General features: G+C 37.5%; 1 protein-coding gene across 5 annotated transcripts in view; it reads left to right on the top strand.

Moving 5' to 3' along the window:
* PPP3CA (protein phosphatase 3 catalytic subunit alpha) overlaps positions 1-22,614 on the top strand; it is a 797,611-nt gene that overhangs the window by 755,634 nt on the left and 19,363 nt on the right. For all 5 annotated transcript variants that reach the window (XM_053703487.1, XM_053703489.1, XM_053703490.1 and 2 more), the window contains one exon: positions 8,478-8,575. In XM_053703487.1, coding sequence (XP_053559462.1) covers positions 8,478-8,575 — 98 coding nt within the window. The remainder of the gene's footprint in view (positions 1-8,477; positions 8,576-22,614) is intronic.

The following is a 22,614-nucleotide window of genomic DNA, read 5'->3' as shown; positions in this document are numbered from 1 at the left end:
ATGACTAGGGATTGTGGGTAGGGGGAGTGGTATTTAACAGCTTTTGCTGTGGTGCTCTTTGCCGCCTCCTGCTGGTCAGGAGTGATATTCCCAACAATAATTAAAGTGATGGTAAACTCTGCAGCATAAAGTTGCATATACTGAAAGCTCCTGTGCTAACTAACATATCGATCTGCTTTTAGCATTAAAAAGTAAAATCTGCCTGTAATAATTAAGGGTTTTGTCCTGCTCTGTTAACTGCTTTAATGCAGCCTCTGTCACAGAATCTCTCTTTGGCTTCCTTGACTGGCAGTTGTTTTAGCCGATCAGAGCCTCACCATGCGCCCCATTTAAATTATTGACAGCACGCTCCCGTGCTTGTAACTCTGACTGCAAGAAGAACTGAGTATGCGCAACTCGCTATGCTGGTGCAATGCTGAATATGGAGAGAGCCTATTGCTCTCCACATTCAGCGAGGTCTGGCGGACTTGATCCGCACTGACGGATCAGGTCCGCCAGACCTTTGATAAATATCTACCAAAGTCTGTCTTTGACCATTGGGGCATGTTTCTTCGTCAGCCATGGGCAATTGTGCTGACGGGCACAGTTTCTCTGAGGGGGGGGCGGTCTTGGTTTCTCAAAGAGCACAAGGAGTTTGGTTTCTTCTAGAGGCAAGGTTACCAAATAACATTCTGCAATTTTGAGCAATTCTTCAGACCTGGCCCCTATTGAAGAAGGCAAAAGTTTATCAATTTCCAGTTGAACAATATCAGTGCGGTGGCCACTGACCATGCAGGAAGTGTCTCTATGTCTTAGGCAGGGAGAAATCATTTCTCCCTATTAGCAATTCACATACGAGATATACACAACTGGGAGATGTATTATCTCAGCAGTCGGTCCATCCTAGAGAGTGGGTATCTCCATCAGGACACTTTAATCCCTTAGTGATCAAAACATAACATAGATCTGATGGCCTCTCACTTAAATCACAAGATTCCAAGGTATTGTACAACATCAAGAGACCCAAAGGCTCACATGGTAGATGCCTTGGTTAGTCCATGGGTCTTCCATCCAGCATACCTGTTTTCTCTGTTTGTTCTTCTTCCAAAAGTCATTGCTCAGATCAGACAGGAGTCTGTATCAGTGATCTTAATTGTGTGGCGGTTGAACACCTAGTTTTAAGACGGAGGTTTCTCAGATTTGGTCATTAAAACTCTGATACAAGCTACAAAGCCTGTGACAAACAATATTTATCACAAAATTTAGAAGACCTATTTTGAGTGGTGTTCTTCCAAAATTATTTTCTTGGTATTCCTTTAGGATTCCTAGAATCCTTCAATTTTTTCAGGATGGACTTGACAAAGGTTTGTCCGCTAGTTTCCTAAAGGATCACATTTATGCTTTATCTCTTCTTTTTCATAGGAAGTTAGCTAAAATTCATGATGTTCAGACTTTTGTCTAGGTGTTAGGTTTTACAACTGGCCTAATTTGAACTATTTCCCCACCCTGGAATTTGAATCTAGTTCTTTTCGTTTTACAAGGTTCTCCATTTGAACCAATGAGTTACATAAATTCTGTTGTCTAGGAAAGCACTTTTTATGTTAACAATCTCTTTTGGAAGGAGAGTTTCTGAATTGTCAGCACTGTTTTGTGATTCCCTGTTTTTAATAATTCACAAGGATAAGGCTGTACTTCGTGCCAAATATGATTTTCTTCCTAAGGTAGTTTCTACGGAAAATATCAATCAAGAAATTGTTATTCCTTTATTGTGTCCTGATCATTCTATATCTAAGGAGAGACTGTTATAGTAAAGGACAAAAAGCTACTAAGGTAGCGTTTGTTTCTTGGCTTAAAGGGACATTAAATAGCCTATATTCATTTTGGTGTATAAATAAAGCATTAACCCCTTAATGACCGCAGCACTTTTACATTTTCTGTCCGTTTGGGACCAAGGCTATTTTTACATTTTTGCGGTGTTTGTGTTTAGCTGTAATTTTCCTCTTACTCATTTACTGTACCCACACATATTATATACCGTTTTTCTCGCCATTAAATGGACTTTCAAAAGATACCATTATTTTCATCATATCTTATAATTTACTATAAAAAACATTATAAAATATGAAGAAAAAATGGAAAAAAACACACTTTTTCTAACTTTGACCCCCAAAATCTGTTACACATCTACAACCACCAATAAACACCCATGCTAAATAGTTTCTAAATTTTGTCCTGAGTTTAGAAATACCCAATGTTTACATCTTCTTTGCTTTTTTTGCAAGTTATAGGGCCATAAATACAAGTAGCACTTTGCTATTTCCAAACCACTTTTTTTTCAAAATTAGCGCTAGTTACATTGGGACACTAATATCTTTCAGGAATCCCTGAATATCTATTGACATGTATATATTTTTTTTTAGAAGACATCCCAAAGTATTGATCTAGGCCCATTTTGGTATATTTCATGCCACTATTTCACCGCCAAATGCGATCAAATAAAAAAAATTGTTCACTTTTTCACAAATTTTTTCACAAACTTTAGGTTTCTCACTGAAATTATTTACAAACAACTTATGCAATTATAGAATAAATGGTTGTAAATGCTTCTCTGGGATCCCCTTTGTTCAGAAATAGCAGACATATATGGCTTTGGCTTTGCTTTTTGGTAATTAGAAGGCTGCTAAATGCCACTGCGCACAATACGTGTATTATGCCCAGCATTGAAGGGGTTAATTAGGGAGCATGTAGGGAGCTTCAAGGGTTAATTTTAGCTTTAGTGTAGTGTAGTAGACAACCCCAAGTATTGATCTAGGCCCATTTTGGTATATTTCATGCCACCATTTCACCGCCAAATGCGATCAAAGTAAAAAAAAAACGTTAATTTTTTCACAATTTTAGGTTTCTCACTGGAATTATTTACAAACAGCTTGTGCAATTATGGCACAAATGGTTGTAAATGCTTCTCTGGGATGCCCTTTGTTCAGAAATAGCAGACATATATGACTTTGGCGTTGCTTTATGGTAATTAGAAAGTCGCTAAATGCTGCTGCGCATCACACGTGTATTATGGCTAGCAGTGAAGGGGTTAATTAGGTAGTTTGTAGGGAGCTTGCAGGGTTAATTTTAGCTTTAGTGTAGAGATCAGCCTCCCACCTGACACATCCCACCCCCTGATCCCTCCCAAACAGCTCCCTTCTCTCCCCCACCCCACAATTGTCCCCGCCATCTTAAGTACTGGCAGAAAGTCTGCCAGTACTAAAATAAAAGTTTTTTTTTTTAAGAAAAAAAAAGAAGCATATTTACATATGCTGTGTTTAGGATCCCCCCTTAACCCCCAACCTCCCTGATCCCCCCCAAAACAGCTCTCTAAGCCTCCCTCTCAGCCTTATTGGGGGCCATCTTGGGTACTGGCAGCTGTCTGCCAGTACCCATTTTGAACAATCAAATGTTTATTTTTTTTTTATTTTTTTTCTGTAGTGTAGCTCAATCTCCTAAATCACACCTAAGGGCTTTTTTATTGATTTAAATTTTGTCCCACTTTTATTGTTTTGGGACACATTTTTTCCATAGTGTAGCGGTTCCCACCCGCTCCCTCCCCGTGCACGCGCCTGCCCCCGCCCCCTCGTGCACGTGCGCGCGCCCCCGGACTTACCCGCCCACGATCCCGCCCCCCTCCACATGACCAGGGCCATCGATGGCCGCCACCCACCTCCCACACCGGCTCCCACCCACCAACGATACCGGCCATCGATGTCCGGTGCAGAGAGGGCCACAGAGTGGCTCTCTCTGCATCGGATGGCCGTAAAAGGTTATTGCAGGATGCCTCCATATCGAGGCATCACTGCAATAACCGGAAAGCAGCTGGAAGCGAGCAGGATCGCTTCCAGCTGCTTTCCACACCGAGGACGTGCAGGGTACGTACTCAGGCGTTAACTGCCTTTTTTCTGAGGACGTACCCTGCACGTCCTCGGTCGTTAAGGGGTTAAAGGGACACTGAACCCAATTTTTTTTCTTTCGTGATTCAGATGGAGCATGCAATTTTAAGCAACTTTCTAATTTACTCCTATTATCAACTTTTCTTCGTTCTCTTGCTATCTTTATGTGAAAAAGAATGCATCTAAGCCTTTTTTGGTTCAGGCCACTGGGCAGCACTTTTTTATTGGTGGATGAATTTAGCCACCAATCAGCAAGAACAACCCAGGTTGTTTATCAAAAATGGGCCGGCATCTAAACTTACATTCTTGCATTTCAAATAAAGATACCAAGAGAATGAAGAAAATTTGATAATAGGAGTAAATTTGAAAGTTGCTTAAAATTGCATGCTCTATCTGAATCACGAAAGAAAAAAAATTGGGTTCAGTGTCCCTTTAAGTGTAGATAAAATTTGCAATTGACATGCATTATCTATTTTGCAGCTTACTCTCCAAAAAATGGGAAAAAAATATGCAGGGTGTTTCACTGAATATGTATAGCTATGTACTATACTCTAATCACTGAGCTATTGTTTTCCCCTCACTCCCTAATTAACTGCCTACAGCCAGGTAGTCACTGACAAACATGCCTGGCTCACTGAAGCTGCAGCAGGACTAAGTTATATGAGGTCTGCTGAGAAACTATTTTATTTGTAAAATAAGAACAGTAAAAGAGATACACAGAACTGCCTAAAACTCTCCTGCTATGTCTGTCCCCCACCACCTCCGGTAACACAGTGCAGCTCCTTACTTCCTCACCGGACTAAACTTCTCACAGACACTTCTCTGAGAAACGATCACCTTGTAGCTTGGATCATATTTCACTGAGAAGTATTTGAAAAGTTTAGCTCCCTGTGTGTAGAAGCTAATTTGCTTTAAAATCAGACAGCTATGCCTCCTCTGCCGCTCCGGGTCGTTACAATGTAACAAATTGGCACTAGTGGCGCATGGGCCTTCCCAGCATGTGTGTAAATGCCGCGGAAATACAGTAATAACTTTCACTAGAAGCATTTTTGCTAATGGAAGTATATTTCAGAAATACTTTGATTTAAAATTGAAATGCACCCATGCACATTTAAATTTTGACCTTTAAAAGGATACTCTTGTGTAAAAAGTTTTGATTAAAGCATATTGTCAGTCTTTTCATGGTATTAATAACCTGAGAGGTGAATAGATCAAGAAGCTTTACCACTGAATCCATCAGCAAGTCAGCCTTTAAACAATATAGCAAATATAGTAAGAGTTATCTCCAGTTTAACAATCTGTTGCTTGGTTGTATGTATCAGACATGGACACGGTCTTAACTTTTATTTAAATAATTTAACCATAAATAACAGATAAGCATCCTATCTGACGTCTTCTGCACCTGAAACAACTGAGAGAGTGCCAGCTGTTTAAATGTGCAAAAATAATCCGTCTATACCAATGTATCGTTTTACTAATCATGTTTTAATAGTGTAAATGAAAAAAAAAAGTTACGTCTAACCTTTGTAAAGTTTTGGTAATTTTTTGTATAACAAATACATGGGTCCGAAGCAAAGGATAATTTACAAAGTGAAACTGGAGCCAGAACTCCTTCTGCAATTACCAAACCTTTTTCACATAATCAGATTCATGATCGGAAGTGCCACTGTGTCCCTCAAGATAGATGCATCCAGTGATTGTCTATTTAATTTAGAAACATTTAAATATTTTAAGTCAATAAAACCTAATTATTATTTTACAATCTTGTCAAACCTGTATCTTTATCGCAGGAAACGACTAGCAGACATTTACCTTCTGCATATTGTGTAAGAGCTATTAATCTAAAAGGCTGAGCATCATGTAGGAAAGTGTATATAGTATACTAAGGGTCAGAAAAAAAATCTTGCTCCAGTTTTTATCTTTGGATTCTGCACTGTTTAAGTTATATTATGTCTACTGACTTAAATTCAACAAAACATGCATGCACCAGTTAAGAAATACTATTGAATTAAACATGTTAACATACATACTAACAACTCTATAGCTTATTTGTAAATTTGTGCGAAAATCCTGAAATATGGAGATCCACTATTCAAATAAGGGATGAAATAACATGCATATCCATGATATTTACCTAGAAAGGAGTATTGTTACATGAAAAAAATAAGGGTCTGCCCCAGGGCTCAGGACCCAAATTCTCTACTTGCTGGATAACTTGGTTGTAAGCAACAGAGCAAACAGAACAAAGAAAGCATGAGCCACAATAAATTGACATTTGCCACAATAAAGTATTACTGATGCAGAGCTCCCAACTGTCCCTGTTTGAGAGGGCTAGTCATTAATTCTGAGCTCTGCCCCCCGTGAGACACAGTCATATAGCTCGATTTTCAGCCACCCAAACTCACCCACAAACCAGCCAGACATGATCATAACCCTGACCCTCCCAACAAAACAGTGATGGTTCCCCCTTAATAACCTACTGAATCCTAAATACCTAACCACAAATGTTGGAAGGGGCTAAAATAAATAATGAAAGTGTATAGCAAAGTTGTTTTTTTTACTACACATATTTAAACATGTTATATTACAATCTTAAAAGTTTTTAATGTCCCTTTAAAGGGGCACAGTTCCACATATTATACGTACATATAGCATTGTTTTATATAAAATACTTACAAAAATTACAAACCATCCCTTCACCGATTTGAGATTTTTGGTGGAAATTAACAAAATATGGTTTGCACATGAAATTACTTTTACATTTGAAAATACAAACATTTATATGCTTTTTAGGTAAATATACAAACTCATATGTGTCTTCCATGCACAATGAGTAATCTTTTATGTGGTTTTTATGTAAAGCTTTAGGTTTTCCATCCATACATAGGCTGACCATATTGCCGCTTTAAAAAGGGGCACATATGAAAAATACATATGTCAGGGCTGTTTAAATAAATGTTTTGTATAAGAACCCTGACATATGTATTTTTCATGTGTTTCTTCTTAAAGCAGAAATATGGTAGCCTATGTATGGACCCTGTCATAAAATATGCATTCATTAAAGGACCACTAAAGTAAAACTTAAAGGGGCAGTCTAGTCAAAATTAAAGGGCCATGATACCCACATTTTTCTTTCATGATTTAGAAAGAGAATGCATTTTTAAACATCTTTCTAATTTACTTCTATTATCTAATTTGTTTTATTCTCTTGATATTCTTTGCTGAAAAGCATATCTAGATATGCTCAGTAGCTGCTGATTGGTTGCTGCACATAGAAGTCTCATGTGATTGGCTCACCCATGTGCATTGCTTTTTCTTTAAATAAGGATATCTCAAAAATGAAGCAAAATAAATAATATAAGTAAATTGTAATGTTGTTTACATTTGTATGTTCTATCTGAATCATGAAAGAAAGATTTTGGGTTTAGTGGTCCTTAAACTTTCATGATTTCGATAAGCCATGCAGTTTTAAACAGCTAAAGTTTCTACCGAGCCATGTGCAAGAATTCACAGAATATACATATATGCATTTTGTTATAGCGCTGCGGGATTTGTTGGCGCTCTACAAATAACCAATAATAATAATAATAATTTTGTTATTGGCTGCTGGCTGCCACATAATGCAGCGAGAAGATAAATAAAACCAACTTTGAATAGATATTTTTTTTTAAATGTCAAACTAATTGCTTTTGCATTGTCTAATGATTATGCATTTATCTACTGTGTATAGTAGTCCTTTAACAAAGCAGATATTTTTGAATATTTTTGTAAAAGTTTCCTGGATTTAGTACAGTATCATGAAATCTAATACATATGTATTTTAAGTTGGCTATTTTAAAGATGGGAATATCTTGATTCTTTTTTAGTGGGATATTTTTTTCTTAATAGCTTTATCGCCAACATGGAGATTGTAGTGTACTGTCAAACTATTTGCAGAATATTGTATAAAGCCTCCTGACCTTTTTTTTATCAGTTTAATTACACCAGCTGTTTCTCATATATTATGTTTCATAAACCAGAGTATTCTAAAATTGAATTATGTGTTTATTAGTTAAAAGCGTCAAGTTCATTATGTATATGATGTAAAGGAAAAAAAGAATGAACTCATAAGAGGAAGTTAATAAAAAATACATATAAAAGTAAGGGAAGTCTGTCCCAGACACCTGAAGATTCCTTCCTCCATGCTGCTTGTAGTAGAATAGAAGCTTTTAAGCAGGCTGAAGCAAGTCAGACAGGCCAGAGTCAAAACCATATAGAACAACAGGAACAAAATCAGGATCCACTTGATTTTAACTACATAACAGTAGATAAGAGTTTGGTGTATACACTTTTTTGATTATTTTGTAGGTTCCAGTGTACCTTTGCATATAATTGGATAGGGCATCACACTGTATTGCACTAATCCACAAATCTCTCTCTCTCTCTCTCTCTCTCTCTCTCTCGCACTCTCTCGCACTCTCTCATATTCATATGTGTAGTAAATGGGTTTGTTGGATCATATACTTTAACCCGTACATGCATTTTTGAGGGGGGAAATAACTTTAAATATTTTTTTTTCCCTAGAGAAGAGAGTGAAAGTGTATTGACATTGAAAGGTCTGACGCCTACAGGAATGCTGCCCAGTGGCGTTCTTTCTGGAGGCAAACAAACACTCCAAAGCGGTAAGATTTTTTTTCCCATGTACATTTACAAATTTAATATATTTTTTTATGCAACTTACAATGTTTTTGTATTACAAATGTAAACATTGACAGGAGAATTAATTTATTTAATGCCCCTTTAATGAACACCTCTAAATATGCCTCAGGTCTCTCTAAAAAAAAGTTACTTTGCTTAATTAAATCATAATAATTAAAGGAAATGTGTAGGCAAAATATGATTGCATTAATATGAACAATTATAACCCTACTTGTCCTTGTTTTCCTCTTTAGATCTAAAATGATAAATAAGGAATCACTGCCTTTGCATTTTATAGTTATTTTTGTTTGAGCATCTTACGCATGCATCTCTCTATATAATTTGTTAATATTCGTCAGAAAATGCCAAAAAGTGATAGATTGTGTACAATGATAGGTATGACCGTTAAATATAAGAAAAGTAGCAAAGTTATTCACATTAAATCTAGTCGCATATTTTGGGTTTAAAACACCATGGGACTTTCCATATTTATTTAAATGGATGCATATCCAGTGAGCAAATCATTTTCTCACCTGTTACTTATCAGCAATGGTTTTCTTATTCCTTGGACCATTTTCATTACAGTGTAAGAAGTTTTCTACATTTTACAAATTAGTGTCAATGATATATGCATTTAAAGGGATATTAAACTGCTGTGTACAACTACAAACAAATAGTAACTACTCACTATCACCTAGATTACGAGTTTTGCATTTTTTTAACCCCTAATCTGCCGCCCCAATGTCGCCGCAACCTACCTACACTTTTTAACCCCTAATCTGCCGCCCCCCATGTCGCCGCAACCTACCTTCACTTTTTAACCCCTATTCTGCCGCCCCCAAGTCGCCACCGCCACTATAATAAACATATTAACCCCGAAACCGCCGCACTCCCGCCTCGCAAACATTAGTTAAATATTATTAACCCCTAATCTGCTGGCCCTAACATCGCCGACACCTACCTATATTTATTAACCCCTAATCTGCCGTCCCCAACGTTGCCGCAACTATATTAGTTATTAACCCCTATACCTAACTTAAATATAATTAAAAGAAATCTAACTAAATATTCCTATCATTAACTAAATTATTCCTATTTAAAACTAAATACTTACCTATAAAATAAACCCTAAGCTAGCTACAATATAACTAATAGTTACATTGTAGCTATCTTAGGGTTTATTTTTATTTTACAGGCAAGTTTGTATTTATTTTAACTAGGTAGAATAGTTAGTAAATAGTTATTAACTATTTAATAACTACCTAGCTAAAATAAATACAAAAGTACCTGTAAAATAAAACCTAACCTAAGTTACAATTACACCTAACACTACACTGTAATTAAATTATTTCCATAAATTAAATACAATTAAATTATCTAAAGTACAAAAAAACCCACTAAATTACAGAAAATAATAAACAAATTATAAGATTTTTAAACTAATTACACCTAATACCCCTACCAAAATAAAAAAGCCCCCCCCCCCAAAATAAAAAAAGCCCCCCCAAAATAAAAAAAAGCCCTACACTAAATTACAAATAGCCCTTAAATGGGCCTTTTGCGGAGCATTGCCCCAAAGTAATCGGCTCTTTTACCTGTAAAAAAAATTACAAATCCCCCAACATTAAAACCCACCACCCACACAACCAACCCTACTCTAAAACCCACCCAATACCCCCTTAAAAAAAACTAACACTAACCCCTTGAAGATCACCTTACCGGGAGAAGTCTTCATCCAACCGTTACACCGGCGCTATGCAAGTCCCATTGATACGCAATTTACATAAGTGAATTTGCGGTATTTCCAAGTCTGGCCAAAAAAGTGAGCGGTGAGCCTGTACCTTCAAGACTCTTAATACAAGCGGGCGTTAAAAATCAGCGTTAGGACCTCTTAACGCTGCTTTTTTAACCTAACGCACAACTCGTAATCTAGCCGTATGTTATTGCATTTGATCCTGTTCCTGCAGCTCTTCTCAGATCAGTTTTCCTGTTTTAATAGCTTAAAAGTGCCAGAAACTAAAGCCCTGTCTCTTCATATACCATCTTGGAGCACAAGTATTCTCACAGCCTGTGACAAAAGCAGTGTGCATTTACATATCAATGAGGTTGTCAACATTTTTACATCTGTATGAGTGTATGATACAAAGCAGGAGCTATACGTTTGCTTTTCAGTGTTTTTTTTTTTTTTAAATATATTTTGTGTAACTAAAACTGTGTAAAAAACACAAAAATATGAAGCTCACACCATGTATCATGCACACTAATTCTAAGCAAACGATGCAGCTGTAAAAAAAGAGGGCAATATTATTGATCTGTGAGTTTGCACTGTTACATCACAGGCTGTGAGAATGCTTGTGCTCCAAGATGGCTGCCCCCAGTTTGAAGAGGTGGAGCTTTAGTATCTGCCACCTTTACGCTATTAAAACAGGAAGACTGATCTGAAATAAACCGTAGGAACTGTATGAAATGCAACAACATAGTGAGTAGTTACTATTCTTTTGTAGTTGTGCACAACAGTTTAATGTCCCTTTAAACTTAGACATTATTAGGAATATGCTATTTATTGTGTTTCTCTAAAGGTACTGATATATCTTATAATATGTCATTAATAATACTGTAAAGTTACTGCTTAGCAGTGTGTCAAATTTTTTTTTTAGAGGAGTAGCATACTTTGATTCGTTATTTCAAAATAGCCTTTTATTTTAATGTTATTTCTTTTCCTCATTTCTCGATTTATTTCTTTGCAGCATAATACTCCATCCATATTTGGAGTATAAAGCTTGTATTTTACTTGCTAATTATTTATTACCATCTACAATTGTACCTAATTTTAATAGGGGTAGCTATACCCTTTTTAAGTTCTATATTCTGTTCGATATCAGCAGCATTGCACATTCTACCAGGCTGAAGAAATTACATTTAATAAGGATTTAGTGTAATTATAAAGTGTTAGGTTTACAGAATGTAATAGTTTAATGTTTTACAAAAGTTAACTGAAGAGATAAAATGTTAACTATACAGTACATTATTAAAAGCCAGAGAGATAATTTTCAGATTTTAAAATGTTGAATCAGTGAGGATTTTTATTTTTAACCTCTGTGAAGGGAATTGTTGTCTATTTAACAAATATTTAATATTTTACTCAAAAGATATACCAGTTTCCATTGATGGCCTAAACCTTTTATTACTAATTTGGAACAAAAAATATGAATGCATACATCTGTATATCTTCTGAATGGTTTGACTTTTTCTACAGGACATGGACAACGTTTAAAAATAGTTTCTGAACAATAATCAGATTTAATATATGTTACTGTATTCATTCCCCAATAGTTTATTTATTATTGCAAACTATTATAAATAGGGAGAAAATAAGGAGAAGTAGTCCTTATAAAAAGATAGGGAATTCAGCACTCTCATATACACATTTAAAGAGACAGAGATATAAATATCTCAAGGTATCAACCTAAGTATTAAGATAAATAGAGCTGAGTGTGGAGCCAGGTGGAAACCCAGAATAAAGACTTGACAACTAGAATGCTTGCAAGGCACTCATAATTTTATTATTTACAAAAAGCAACAAAATTCTTAGTAAAGGTCATGTGTCCATAAAAGTAATTTGAAACAAAATTTAATAAAAAAATATGAGCTAAAAAGCTGAGACGTCTCATAGGAAAATAAAGTGTTTTAAAAATGAATGACTAAATATAATAGTGACAATGCAACACCTCTATTAGAGGACAACCCCAAAAGAAAGAGTAATATGAGGGTAATGTTGTCATAATAATATAATGAGGATCTATGCAATTCACATAAACATTGAGCCAGAATAATACAATCACAAGAATACTTTAGAATGCATATTTTCCAATTGGAGTGAAATATAAACACAGGAAAAAGCTTTGCACAATCATATGCAGCATACAACTATACCAAGTCTTAAAACACAACACCAAAATCAGAGGACAGTCCCAAAGTTAAGGGTCAACACTGTCATGATATAAATATAGGATCTATGTGTTTTAAAGATGGATATTGTATAGTAAATTTTGCATAACTTCTGACAAACAGGATATTACTAAAGCAGCGGAATTTAGCATGAACACATCACAATTTAAAGGAAGTCCTTCCAAATCTGTTGTAAACAGGCATCCACTTGTATTGCGGGAGGAAAAAATGAAGTAAGTTTCCACTGCCTGTAAAGAACAACACAGTCATAGCATGCACTCACAGCCTTTGTGATGTAAATCAAGAACATAATCCTTGGTGAGAAGCTGCAAATCCGGTGAATGTTCCTGTGTTGCACAAGATGCAAAACAAAGTAATAATTCACTCCAGCAAGTTGCAATTCTTTGAGGTGTAGTAGGAATTTCCTAAAGACAGGCGTCTCATCAAAGCAATCAGCTGTTGCAACTGCCTACACGTGTTTCATCCCAATGAGTAGCAGGGACTCCTCAGGGCTGATCTCATCAACCTAAACTCAGCCTTTTTTAGGCCAGAATTGGGACACGCCTCTGGGAGTTTCAAAAAACAAAAAGTGTGTATATAAAGTGACATTTCATATATAAAATATGTTTACAAAATAATAATATTAATTCAAAATAAAAAACATGGTGCTCAGATGCGCATGCAATTCGTTAAAATATAACTAAAAGCCGAATTGAGAAAAATGAGAGCTCCCCCAACGATGCATTGGACACATAGGGAGGGTCAGCAAGTTACACCTAACAAGACAGTTTGTTATTTTTCTGATTCCTATAAAAACTAAATAATAAGGAAAGGGATAAAGTATTCTAAGTCAGAAATTAAGTAAATTTAGAAACTTCTATTGTTCAAAGTTTCTTATAGAGACAAGAACGGGATCGAACCTGTGACCTCAAATCTACTATAAACTAAAAGTCAAATTAAACTAGTATTAACCCACTACTCTAAGCGCTATAACCTATATATGATAAAGATCAAAGTTAAATATACTTATTGTCCCAATGTATAACAACTGCATTTAAGTATTCTTAAAAATATTATTAACAGCCGAAAATTTGGAGCTAAACTAGTTATACTGATAGCAAAACAAAGTCATATTAGTTCAATGACTATTTTATATTGAACATAAGGGATAGAACCCAGGGTCTAAAGGGTCTATATATCTTAATAACTTAGAAGAACCACAGTCCTAATCCACTAGCCTAAAACCAGTTTCCTTCTGGAGAAGACATTTGTCCTGATCATCTCCTCTCTTATGTGACAAACCAGTATCCATTCTTATTCATTATTGTTGCTTAAAGTGAAGGTAAACTTTCATGAATCAGTGCCCTGTTTTTAAAAATACTATTAAAAACAGGGGCACTTTAATTCATCAAGTTAACATTGCACCGTATTTTGAAAAATACTTACCTTTATCTTCTGCAAAGTCTGATCGGCGATCCCCTGCCCGCAGGTCCTCTGTACAAACGTCACAAATTACAAAACCGGCTTCCTCCTATCATGGCTTCCACCCTGAGCCTTCATCTCATTAGGCTACGCCGTGATTGGAGGAAGCCGGCTTCGTCATTGCTGTGTAAGTACAGCAGAAGATAAAGGTATTTTTCAAAATACGGTGCAATGTAAACTTTCAAGAATGAAAGTGCCTCTGTTAATAATAGTATTTTTAAAAACAGGGCACTGATTCATGAAAGTTTACCTTCACTTTAAAGGGACAGTCAACACCCAGGAAAACTTTGTCCCATACTTTAGAACCACAAAAAAAGATGCGCCTGCATCGCATCCCATCTTCAGTATCACTAACGTTATAAGTCTAATCATTGAAAGCCCATACAGTTTTCAGCAATAGATATGGCCACCAAACTCCTCCTCCTCCTCCGTCCCCTTCTTTTTTTAATTCAATCCTCGTTCACAGGGACGCTGTTCTATTTCTAATGCGCATGCACATTATAATTTTAGTCCGCTTGCTATTAGAAATAGAAAGTGTCTCCGTGAACACGGGTAAAGAATCTAGCCTAGGATTTGATTCTGATTGGTTGAAGACTTTAAGAAGAAGCCTCCAATGTAACGATGGGGGGAGTTTGGCGGCTATATCTACCGCTGAAAACGATATGTTCATTCGAAGATTAGACACATAACGTTATTGGGGAATGAATACAGTAACATATATTAAATTTGATTATACACAAAAATGCATAAAACAAAGTTGTCTTATCCATATCAAGTATAGCAATTATGGTAAATCTTTATATTCATTAAAATTTACATTCACTTTAATTATTTTACACTTTACAATGCAAGAGTATTTTCTTAAAACCAATTAGAAATTGTCTAGCAAAATAATGTTTTTACAGTGATGAAAAAGCTTAATTGTAATGAATGCTTATAAAAGCCAAACAATGTTAACATGCCAAAGTGATAGTAAATTAAATTTTTTAAAATTTCTTATAGTTTATATCCTACCGTCTTTTTTATGGAACCTCCTCCATCTTTCGTTTTCCTTTCTGCATTGTTGTGACACGTAGAGCGGGTCCCACATGCTCTATAAGTTGGAGATGACGCACACACCTGAGAGGAGATAATGTAGCCTTGTGGCAACATTTGTGATTGGATGAGAAAATTAAACATCATCCATATTAATAATAATAAAAAATAAATAAAATAAAAAAAAGGGGCAGGGGGTCTCAAAAATATGTAAGTTTCTAAATATAATTAAAAATAATTACGGACATTTTTAAAATGTTAAAAAAATCTGTACATTTTTAAAATTCCAACAAGGTTTAAAGCAAAAGTTAATACTTCTATAACAGACAAACACTATTAATACTAGCTCAAAAACATGCTCAATATGTGTGTTGACACAAAACTCATACCTGTTAATATATTAACACTGGGTAAGCCTTAAACAAATCCTGTAATTTTCATTAAAAAAAATCAGAAATATTTTAAATGTAAAGAATATGAGGGCTTTAACAGAAAAATGTCCTAGTTTCTCAATTCATATGTATTGATATTTTATCATTGCAATCATTTATTACATTAAATACATCATAAAAGACTAGAAAATGTATTTTTATTTTCTGCATGATTATTCTAAAGAAAAAGATAGCACAGGCCATTTAATTCCATGAGACATAGACTGTAAAATGGTTTGTTTCTCTTGCAAGGTGTATCCAGTCCACGGATTCATCCTTGTGGGATATTCTGCTTCCCTACAGGAAGTGGCAAAGAGAGCACACAGCAGAGCTGTCCATATATCTCCCCCCCTAGCTCCACCCCCCAGTCATTCTCTTTGCCGCGTTAACGCACTAGGTTCTCTCTCAGGGAGGGTAAATTGAATGTGGTGTTAGAATTGTAGTTTTATATCTTCAATCAAGAGTTTGTTATTTTTAAATGGTACCGGTTTGTACTATTTACTCTCTAGCAGAAAAGTGATGAAGATTTCTGCTGAGAGGAAAATGATTTTAGCATGTTGTAACTAAAATCCACTGCTGTTCCCACACAGGACTGAGGAGTACAAGAAAACTTCAGTTGGGGGGAACAGTTTGCAGGCTTGACTGCAATGAGGTATGTTCAGTCATTTATTTCTAGACAAGACTGAGATAATGCTAGAAGACTGACAAGATCCCCATGTGGGGAGGGTAAGCTATGTTCTGAGACTTAGTATAGAATTGAATGCTTACATGACAGGGCTAAATAGGCTGGTTGACACTAATGCAGGGTAATGGATTATTTATTAAGAAATACTCGTTGGAGACACATTTTTAAGCACTTTGGAGTGTTTTACTGGGGTTATTATCCACATGGCATAAATTTAGTCACTTAGAAGTGATTTTTGTAGGCCTCACAACTCTGGAGTGGAGTGGGAGAGGCCTAATTTAGCTTGAAAGACAAGTTCATGCTGCTTCACATGTAGGGCCCTGCTGCTGATTGAGGGCCTAGAAGAAGCTTTGTTTCCCCAAAACTGATCCCTAAGGGCAGGAAGGGCCACAGCAGTAAGCTGTGCAAGGTGCTGTAGTTTGTTAACCGGTTGTTGGCTTTAGGCTGCTCCGGTTTGGGCATTAAGGGGTTAATCGTTCTGAAACTTGCTGTGCAATCATATTAAAGCCTTAGGTACATACTGTGAAAATTTTTCACTGTTTTGTAAAATTCTGTGCTTTTTATTTCTTAAAGGCACAGTAACTTTTTTTTCAAATTGTGTTTTTTATTTGATTAAAGTGTTTTCCAAGCTTGCTTGTGTATGCTACTAGTCTGTTAAACATGTCTGACACTAAGGAAAATCCTTGTTCAATGTGTTTAGAAGCCATGGTGGAACCCCCTCTCAGAATGTGACCCAATTTCACTAATATGTCTATGCACTTTAAAGATCATATTGTTGCACTTAAAAATGTGGCCCAAGATGATTCTCAGACTGAAGGTAATGAGGATAGTCCGTCTACCTCTCCCCATGTGTCACAACCAGTTACGCCCGCGCAAGCGACGCTTAGTGCCTCTAGTGCGTCTGCCCCTATTACATTGCAACAACTAGCGACAGTTATGGATAATTCCCTTGCGGCCTTTCTATCCAAACTGCCAGTTTTTCCTACAAAGCGTGATAGCTCTGTTTTAAGAACAGATTATGAGCAGTCTGAAGCTTTGGTAGCCTTATCTGATGTACCCTCACAACGCTCTGAAATGGAGGTGAGGGATTTGATGTCTGAGGGAGAAATTTCTGATTCAGGAAAGGTTTCTCATCGGGCAGAGTCAGATTCATTAGCATTTAAATTGGAACACCTCCGCGTTTTGCTCAGGGAGGTATTAGCTACTCTGGATGATTGTGACCCTATGGTGGTCCCAGAGAAGTTGTGTAAAATGGACAAGTACCTAGAGGTTCCTGTATACACTGATGCATTTCCGATCCCTAAGAGGGTTGTGGATATTGTTACTAGGGAGTGGGATAGACCAGGTGTCCCTTTTGTCCCCCCACCTATTTTTAAGAAAATGTTCCCCATAACTGACCCTAGGCGGGACTCGTGGCAGACGGTCCCTAAGGTAGAGGGGACTGTTTCGACACTTGCTAAGCGCACAAGCATACCAATTGAAGACAGTTGTGTTTTTAAAGATCCTATGGATAAAAAGTTAGGTTTACTTAAGAAAATCTTTGTTCAACAAGGCTTTCTTCTCCAACCTATTGCCTGCATTGTTCCTGTAACTACTGCAGCGGCTTTCTGGTTTGAGGCGCTGGAGGAGTCGCTCCAGACGGAGACCTCATATGACGAAATTATGGATAGAATTAAGGCTCTAAAGCTGGCTAATTCATTTATCACAGATGCCGCTTTGCAATTAGCTAAGATGGCGGCAAAAAATTCAGGCTTCGCCATTATGGCACGCAGAGCGCTTTGGCTCAAGTCATGGTCGGCCAATGTGTCGTCAAAATCCAAATTGTTAAATATCCCTTTCAAGGGAAAGACCCTTTTCGGGCCAGAATTGAAAGAGATTATTTCAGAAATCACCGGGGTAAAGGGCCATGCTCTCCCCCAGGACAAGCCTTTTAAGGCTAAAAACAAAGCTAATTTTCGTTCCTTTCGTAATTTCAGGAGCGGTCTGGCTTCAGCCTCTACAGCTGCAAAGCAAGAGGGTAACGCTTCACAGCCCAAGGCAACCTGGAAGCCTTATCAGGGCTGGAACAAGGGTAAACAGGCCAGAAAGCCTGCAGCTGCTACCAAGACAGCATGACGGGGTAGCGCCCGATCCGGAACCAGATCTAGTAGGGGGCAGACTTTCTCTCAGGCCTGGGCAAGAGATGTTCTCGATCCCTGGGCTTTAGAGATTGTTACCCAGGGATATCTTCTAGAATTCAAGGACTCCCCTCCAAGGGGAAGGTTCCATATTTCTCGTCTGTCTACAGACACAACAAAGAAAGAGGCGTTCTTACGCTGTGTAGAAGACCTACATACAATGGGAGTGATCCACCCAGTTCCAATTGTGGAACAAGGGCTGGGGTTTTACTCAAACCTGTTTGTGGTTCCCAAAAAAGAAGGAACTTTCAGACCAATCCTGGATCTCAAATTTCTAAACAAATTCCTCAGAGTCTCATCATTCAAGATGGAGACCATTCGGACAATCTTACCTATGATCCAGGAAGGTCAATATATGACTACCATGGATCTAAAGGATGCATACCTGCATATCCTAATCCACAAAGATCATCATCAGTTCCTCCGGTTCGCTTTTCTAGACAAGCATTACCAGTTCGTGGCTCTTCCATTCGGTTTAGCCACTGCTCCCAGAATTTTCACAAAGGTGCTAGGGTCCCTTCTGGCGGTTCTAAGACCGCGGGGCATAGCAGTGACGCCTTATTTGGACGACATCTTAATTCAGGCGCTGTCTTTTCACAGAGCCAAGGCTCACACAGAGATTGTATTGGCCTTTCTAAGGTCTCACGGGTGGAAGGTGAACATCAAAAAGAGTTCCCTGTCCCCACTCACAAGGGTTCCCTTCCTAGGAACACCAATAGATTCGGTAGAAATGAAAATATTTCTGACGGAGGTCAGAAAGTTGAAACTTTTAACTACTTGCCGAGTTCTTCATTCCATTCCTCGGCCATCTGTAGCTCAATCTGAGGGCGATATTCAACGCGCTTCAGGCATGGCCTCAACTAGCTGCGGCCAAATTCATAAGATTTCAGTCGGACAACATTACGACTGTAGCTTACATCAATCATCAGGGGGGAACAAAGAGTTCTCTAGGGATGAGGAAAGTAACCAAAATAATCAGGTGGGCGGAGGCCCACTCCTGCCATCTCTCAGCAATTCACATCCCAGGTGTAGACAACTGGGAGGCGGATTTTCTAAGTCGTCAGACTTTTCACCCGGGGGAGTGGGAACTCCACCCGGAGGTATTTGCCCAGCTGACTATGGGGCATTCCAGAGTTGGACCTGATGGCGTCCCGTCAGATCACCAAGCTTCCTCTCTACGGATCCAGGTCCCGGGACCCCAAGGCGGCATTGATGGATGCTCTACTAGCGCCTTGGTCCTTCAATCTGGCTTATGTTTTCCCACCGTTTCCTCTTCTCCCTCGTCTGATCGCCAGAATCAAGCAGTAGAAGGCGTTGGTGATTTTGATAGCGCCTGCGTGGCCACGCAGGACTTGGTATGCAGACCTAGTGGACATGTCATCTGTCCCACCATGGACACTGCCAATGAGGCAGGACCTTCTAATACAGGGTCCGTTCAAGCATCCAAATCTAGTTTCTCTACATCTGACTGCTTGGAGATTGAACGCTTAATTATTTCAAAGCGTGGTTTTTCTGAGTCAGTTATAGATACTCTGATCCAGGCTAGAAAGCCTGTCACCAGGAAAGTCTACCATAAGATATGGTGGAAATATCTTTGTTGGTGTGAATCCAAGGGTTACTCATGGAGTAAGATTAGGATTCCCAGGATATTGTCTTTTCTCCAAGACGGTTTGGAGAAAGGATTGTCGGCTAGTTCTTTAAAGGGACATATATCTGCTCTGTCTATCCTTTTGCACAAGCATCTGGCAGAGGTACCGGACGTTCAAGCGTTTGCACAAGCTTTAGTCAGAATCAAGCCTGTCTATAAACTTGTGGCTCCGCCATGGAGTCTAAATCTAGTTTTTTCAGTTCTTCAAGGGGTTCCGTTTGAACCTTTACATTCCATAGATATTAAGTTGTTATCTTGGAAAGTTTTGTTTTTGGTAGCTATCTCTTCTGCTCGAAGAGTCTCAGAATTATCTGCTTTACAGTGCGATTCACCTTATCTAGTGTTCCACGCAGATAAGGTAGTTTTGCGTACCAAACCTGGTTTTCTTCCTAAAGTTGTTTCTAACAAGAATATTAACCAGGAAATGGTTGTTCCTTCTCTGTGTCCTAACCCATCTTCGAAGAAGGAACGTCTTTTGCATAGTCTTGTTCGTGCTTTAAAGTTCTATTTACAAGCAACTAAGGATTTCAGACAAACATCTTCTTTGTTTGTTATCTATTCTGGTAAGAGGAGAGGTCAGAAAGCGACTGCTACCTCTTTCCTTTTGGCTGAAAAGCATCATCCGTTTGGCCTATGAGACTGCTGGCCAGCACCCTCCTGAAAGAATTATTGCTCATTCTACCAAAGCAGTGGCTTCCACATGGGCTTTCAAAAATGAGGCTTCTGTTGAACAGATTTGTAAGGCAGCGACTTGGTCTTCACTGCATACTTTTGCCAAATTTTATAAATTCAATACTTTTGCTTCTTCGGAGGCTATTTTTGGGAGAAAGGTTTTGCAAGCAGTGGTGCCTTCCGTTTAAGGTACCTGTCTTGTTCCCTCCCTTCATCCGTGTCCTAAAGCTTTGGTATTGGTATCCCACAAGTAAGGATGAATCCGTGGACTGGATACACCTTGCAAGAGAAAACAGAATTTATCTGATAAATTACTTTCTCTTGCGGTGTATCCAGTCCATGGCCCGCCCTGGCAATTAAGTCAGGTTAAAATTTTTTGTTTAAACTACAGTCACCACTGCACCCTATGGTTTCTTCTTTGGCTTCTTAACCTTTGGTCGAATGACTGGGGGGTGGAGCTAGGGGGGGAGCTATATGGACAGCTCTGCTGTGTGCTCTCTTTGCCACTTCCTGTAGGGAAGGAGAATATCCCACAAGTAAGGATGAATCCGTGGACTGGATACACCGCAAGAGAAAGTAGTTTATCAGGTAAGCATAAATTCTGTTTTTACATTAAATTTTTATACCAACTAACTGTATGCAACAGTGCTATTGCTAATAAAAGGTTAAAGGGACAGTCTATTTCAGAATTGTTATGGTTTAGAAAGATAAATAATCCCTTTATTACCCATTCACCAGTTTTGCATAACCAACACAGTTATGTTAATACACTTTTTACCTCTGGGATGATCTTGTAGCTAAGCCTCTGAAGACTGCCCCCTTATCTCAGTTTATTTGTTTAAAAAGACTTGCATTTTAGCCAATCAGTGCAGACTCATAAATAACTCCACTGGAGTGAGCACAGTGTTTTTATTTTATATATATATATATATATATATATATATATATATATATATATATATATATAGCACAAATGAACTAGAACTGTCTAGCTGTGAAAACCTTTTGCACTGAGAGAAGAGGTGGCCTTTAAGGGCTTCGATATTGGCATATGAGCCTACTTTGGGTTTACTTTCAACAAAGAAAACCAAGAGCACAAAGCAAATGTAATGATAAAAGTAATTTGGAAAGCTGTTTAAAATTGCATGCCCTATCTGAATCATGAAAGTTTAATTTTGAGTAGACTGTTCCTTTACGATCTTTTAGAGGAAGCTTTTATTTTTTTCCCCTAAATTTAAAATACACATTACTTGTAAGTATTTCAGTATATTTGTATATATCTTTTCTCATAAATGTTTATAGGAAGAAATTATTTAACTCTCATATCAATACTTATGCGTTGGTGGAATGTTAAGCACATGTATCTAATTTTTTGAAAATTGTACTGTTTAAAACATTTTATTTATTATAAACAGAGCTATTAAAGGGGTATACAAGTCTCTGGTTTATTTAAACATAGTATGTATAATACATTACCCACTGTACTGACAGCATTTTTTATACAAAGAGAAAGTTTTTAAACTATAACATTTCTTAGCAAAATGTGTAAGGTTTTGATCTTGCAGAGTCCAAGGATATACACCTTGAAAAGCCTGGTGGAATGTGTTTTTCTCAACTCCTATGATGAAGCTAATCCATTGCACTGTCCTAACGTGCAGTTTGAGATTTTGTGTAACACTGTCCTATACACAGATGCAATCTCAGAACAATTCTGCTAGCAGACAAAAAATAATAATGAATGTACATTGCAATATTTCTTAAAGGGACATTTTATAGTAAATTTGGTTTCTCCAATAAATGACAGTAAAGTCCAAATTTAAATGTTCATGATTTAGAGAGAGCAAGCAATTTAAAATAACTTTCCAGATTACTTCTATTATCAACTTTGCTTTGTACTCTTGGTATCCTTTGTTGAAGAGTAAATCTAGGTAGGCTGATAGGAGCT

The sequence above is a fragment of the Bombina bombina genome, chromosome 2, assembly GCF_027579735.1.
Source record: "Bombina bombina isolate aBomBom1 chromosome 2, aBomBom1.pri, whole genome shotgun sequence".
NCBI lineage: Eukaryota > Metazoa > Chordata > Amphibia > Anura > Bombinatoridae > Bombina > Bombina bombina.
Note: the sequence above shows the minus strand (reverse complement) of the source record. Positions and strands in the feature narration are given on the sequence as shown.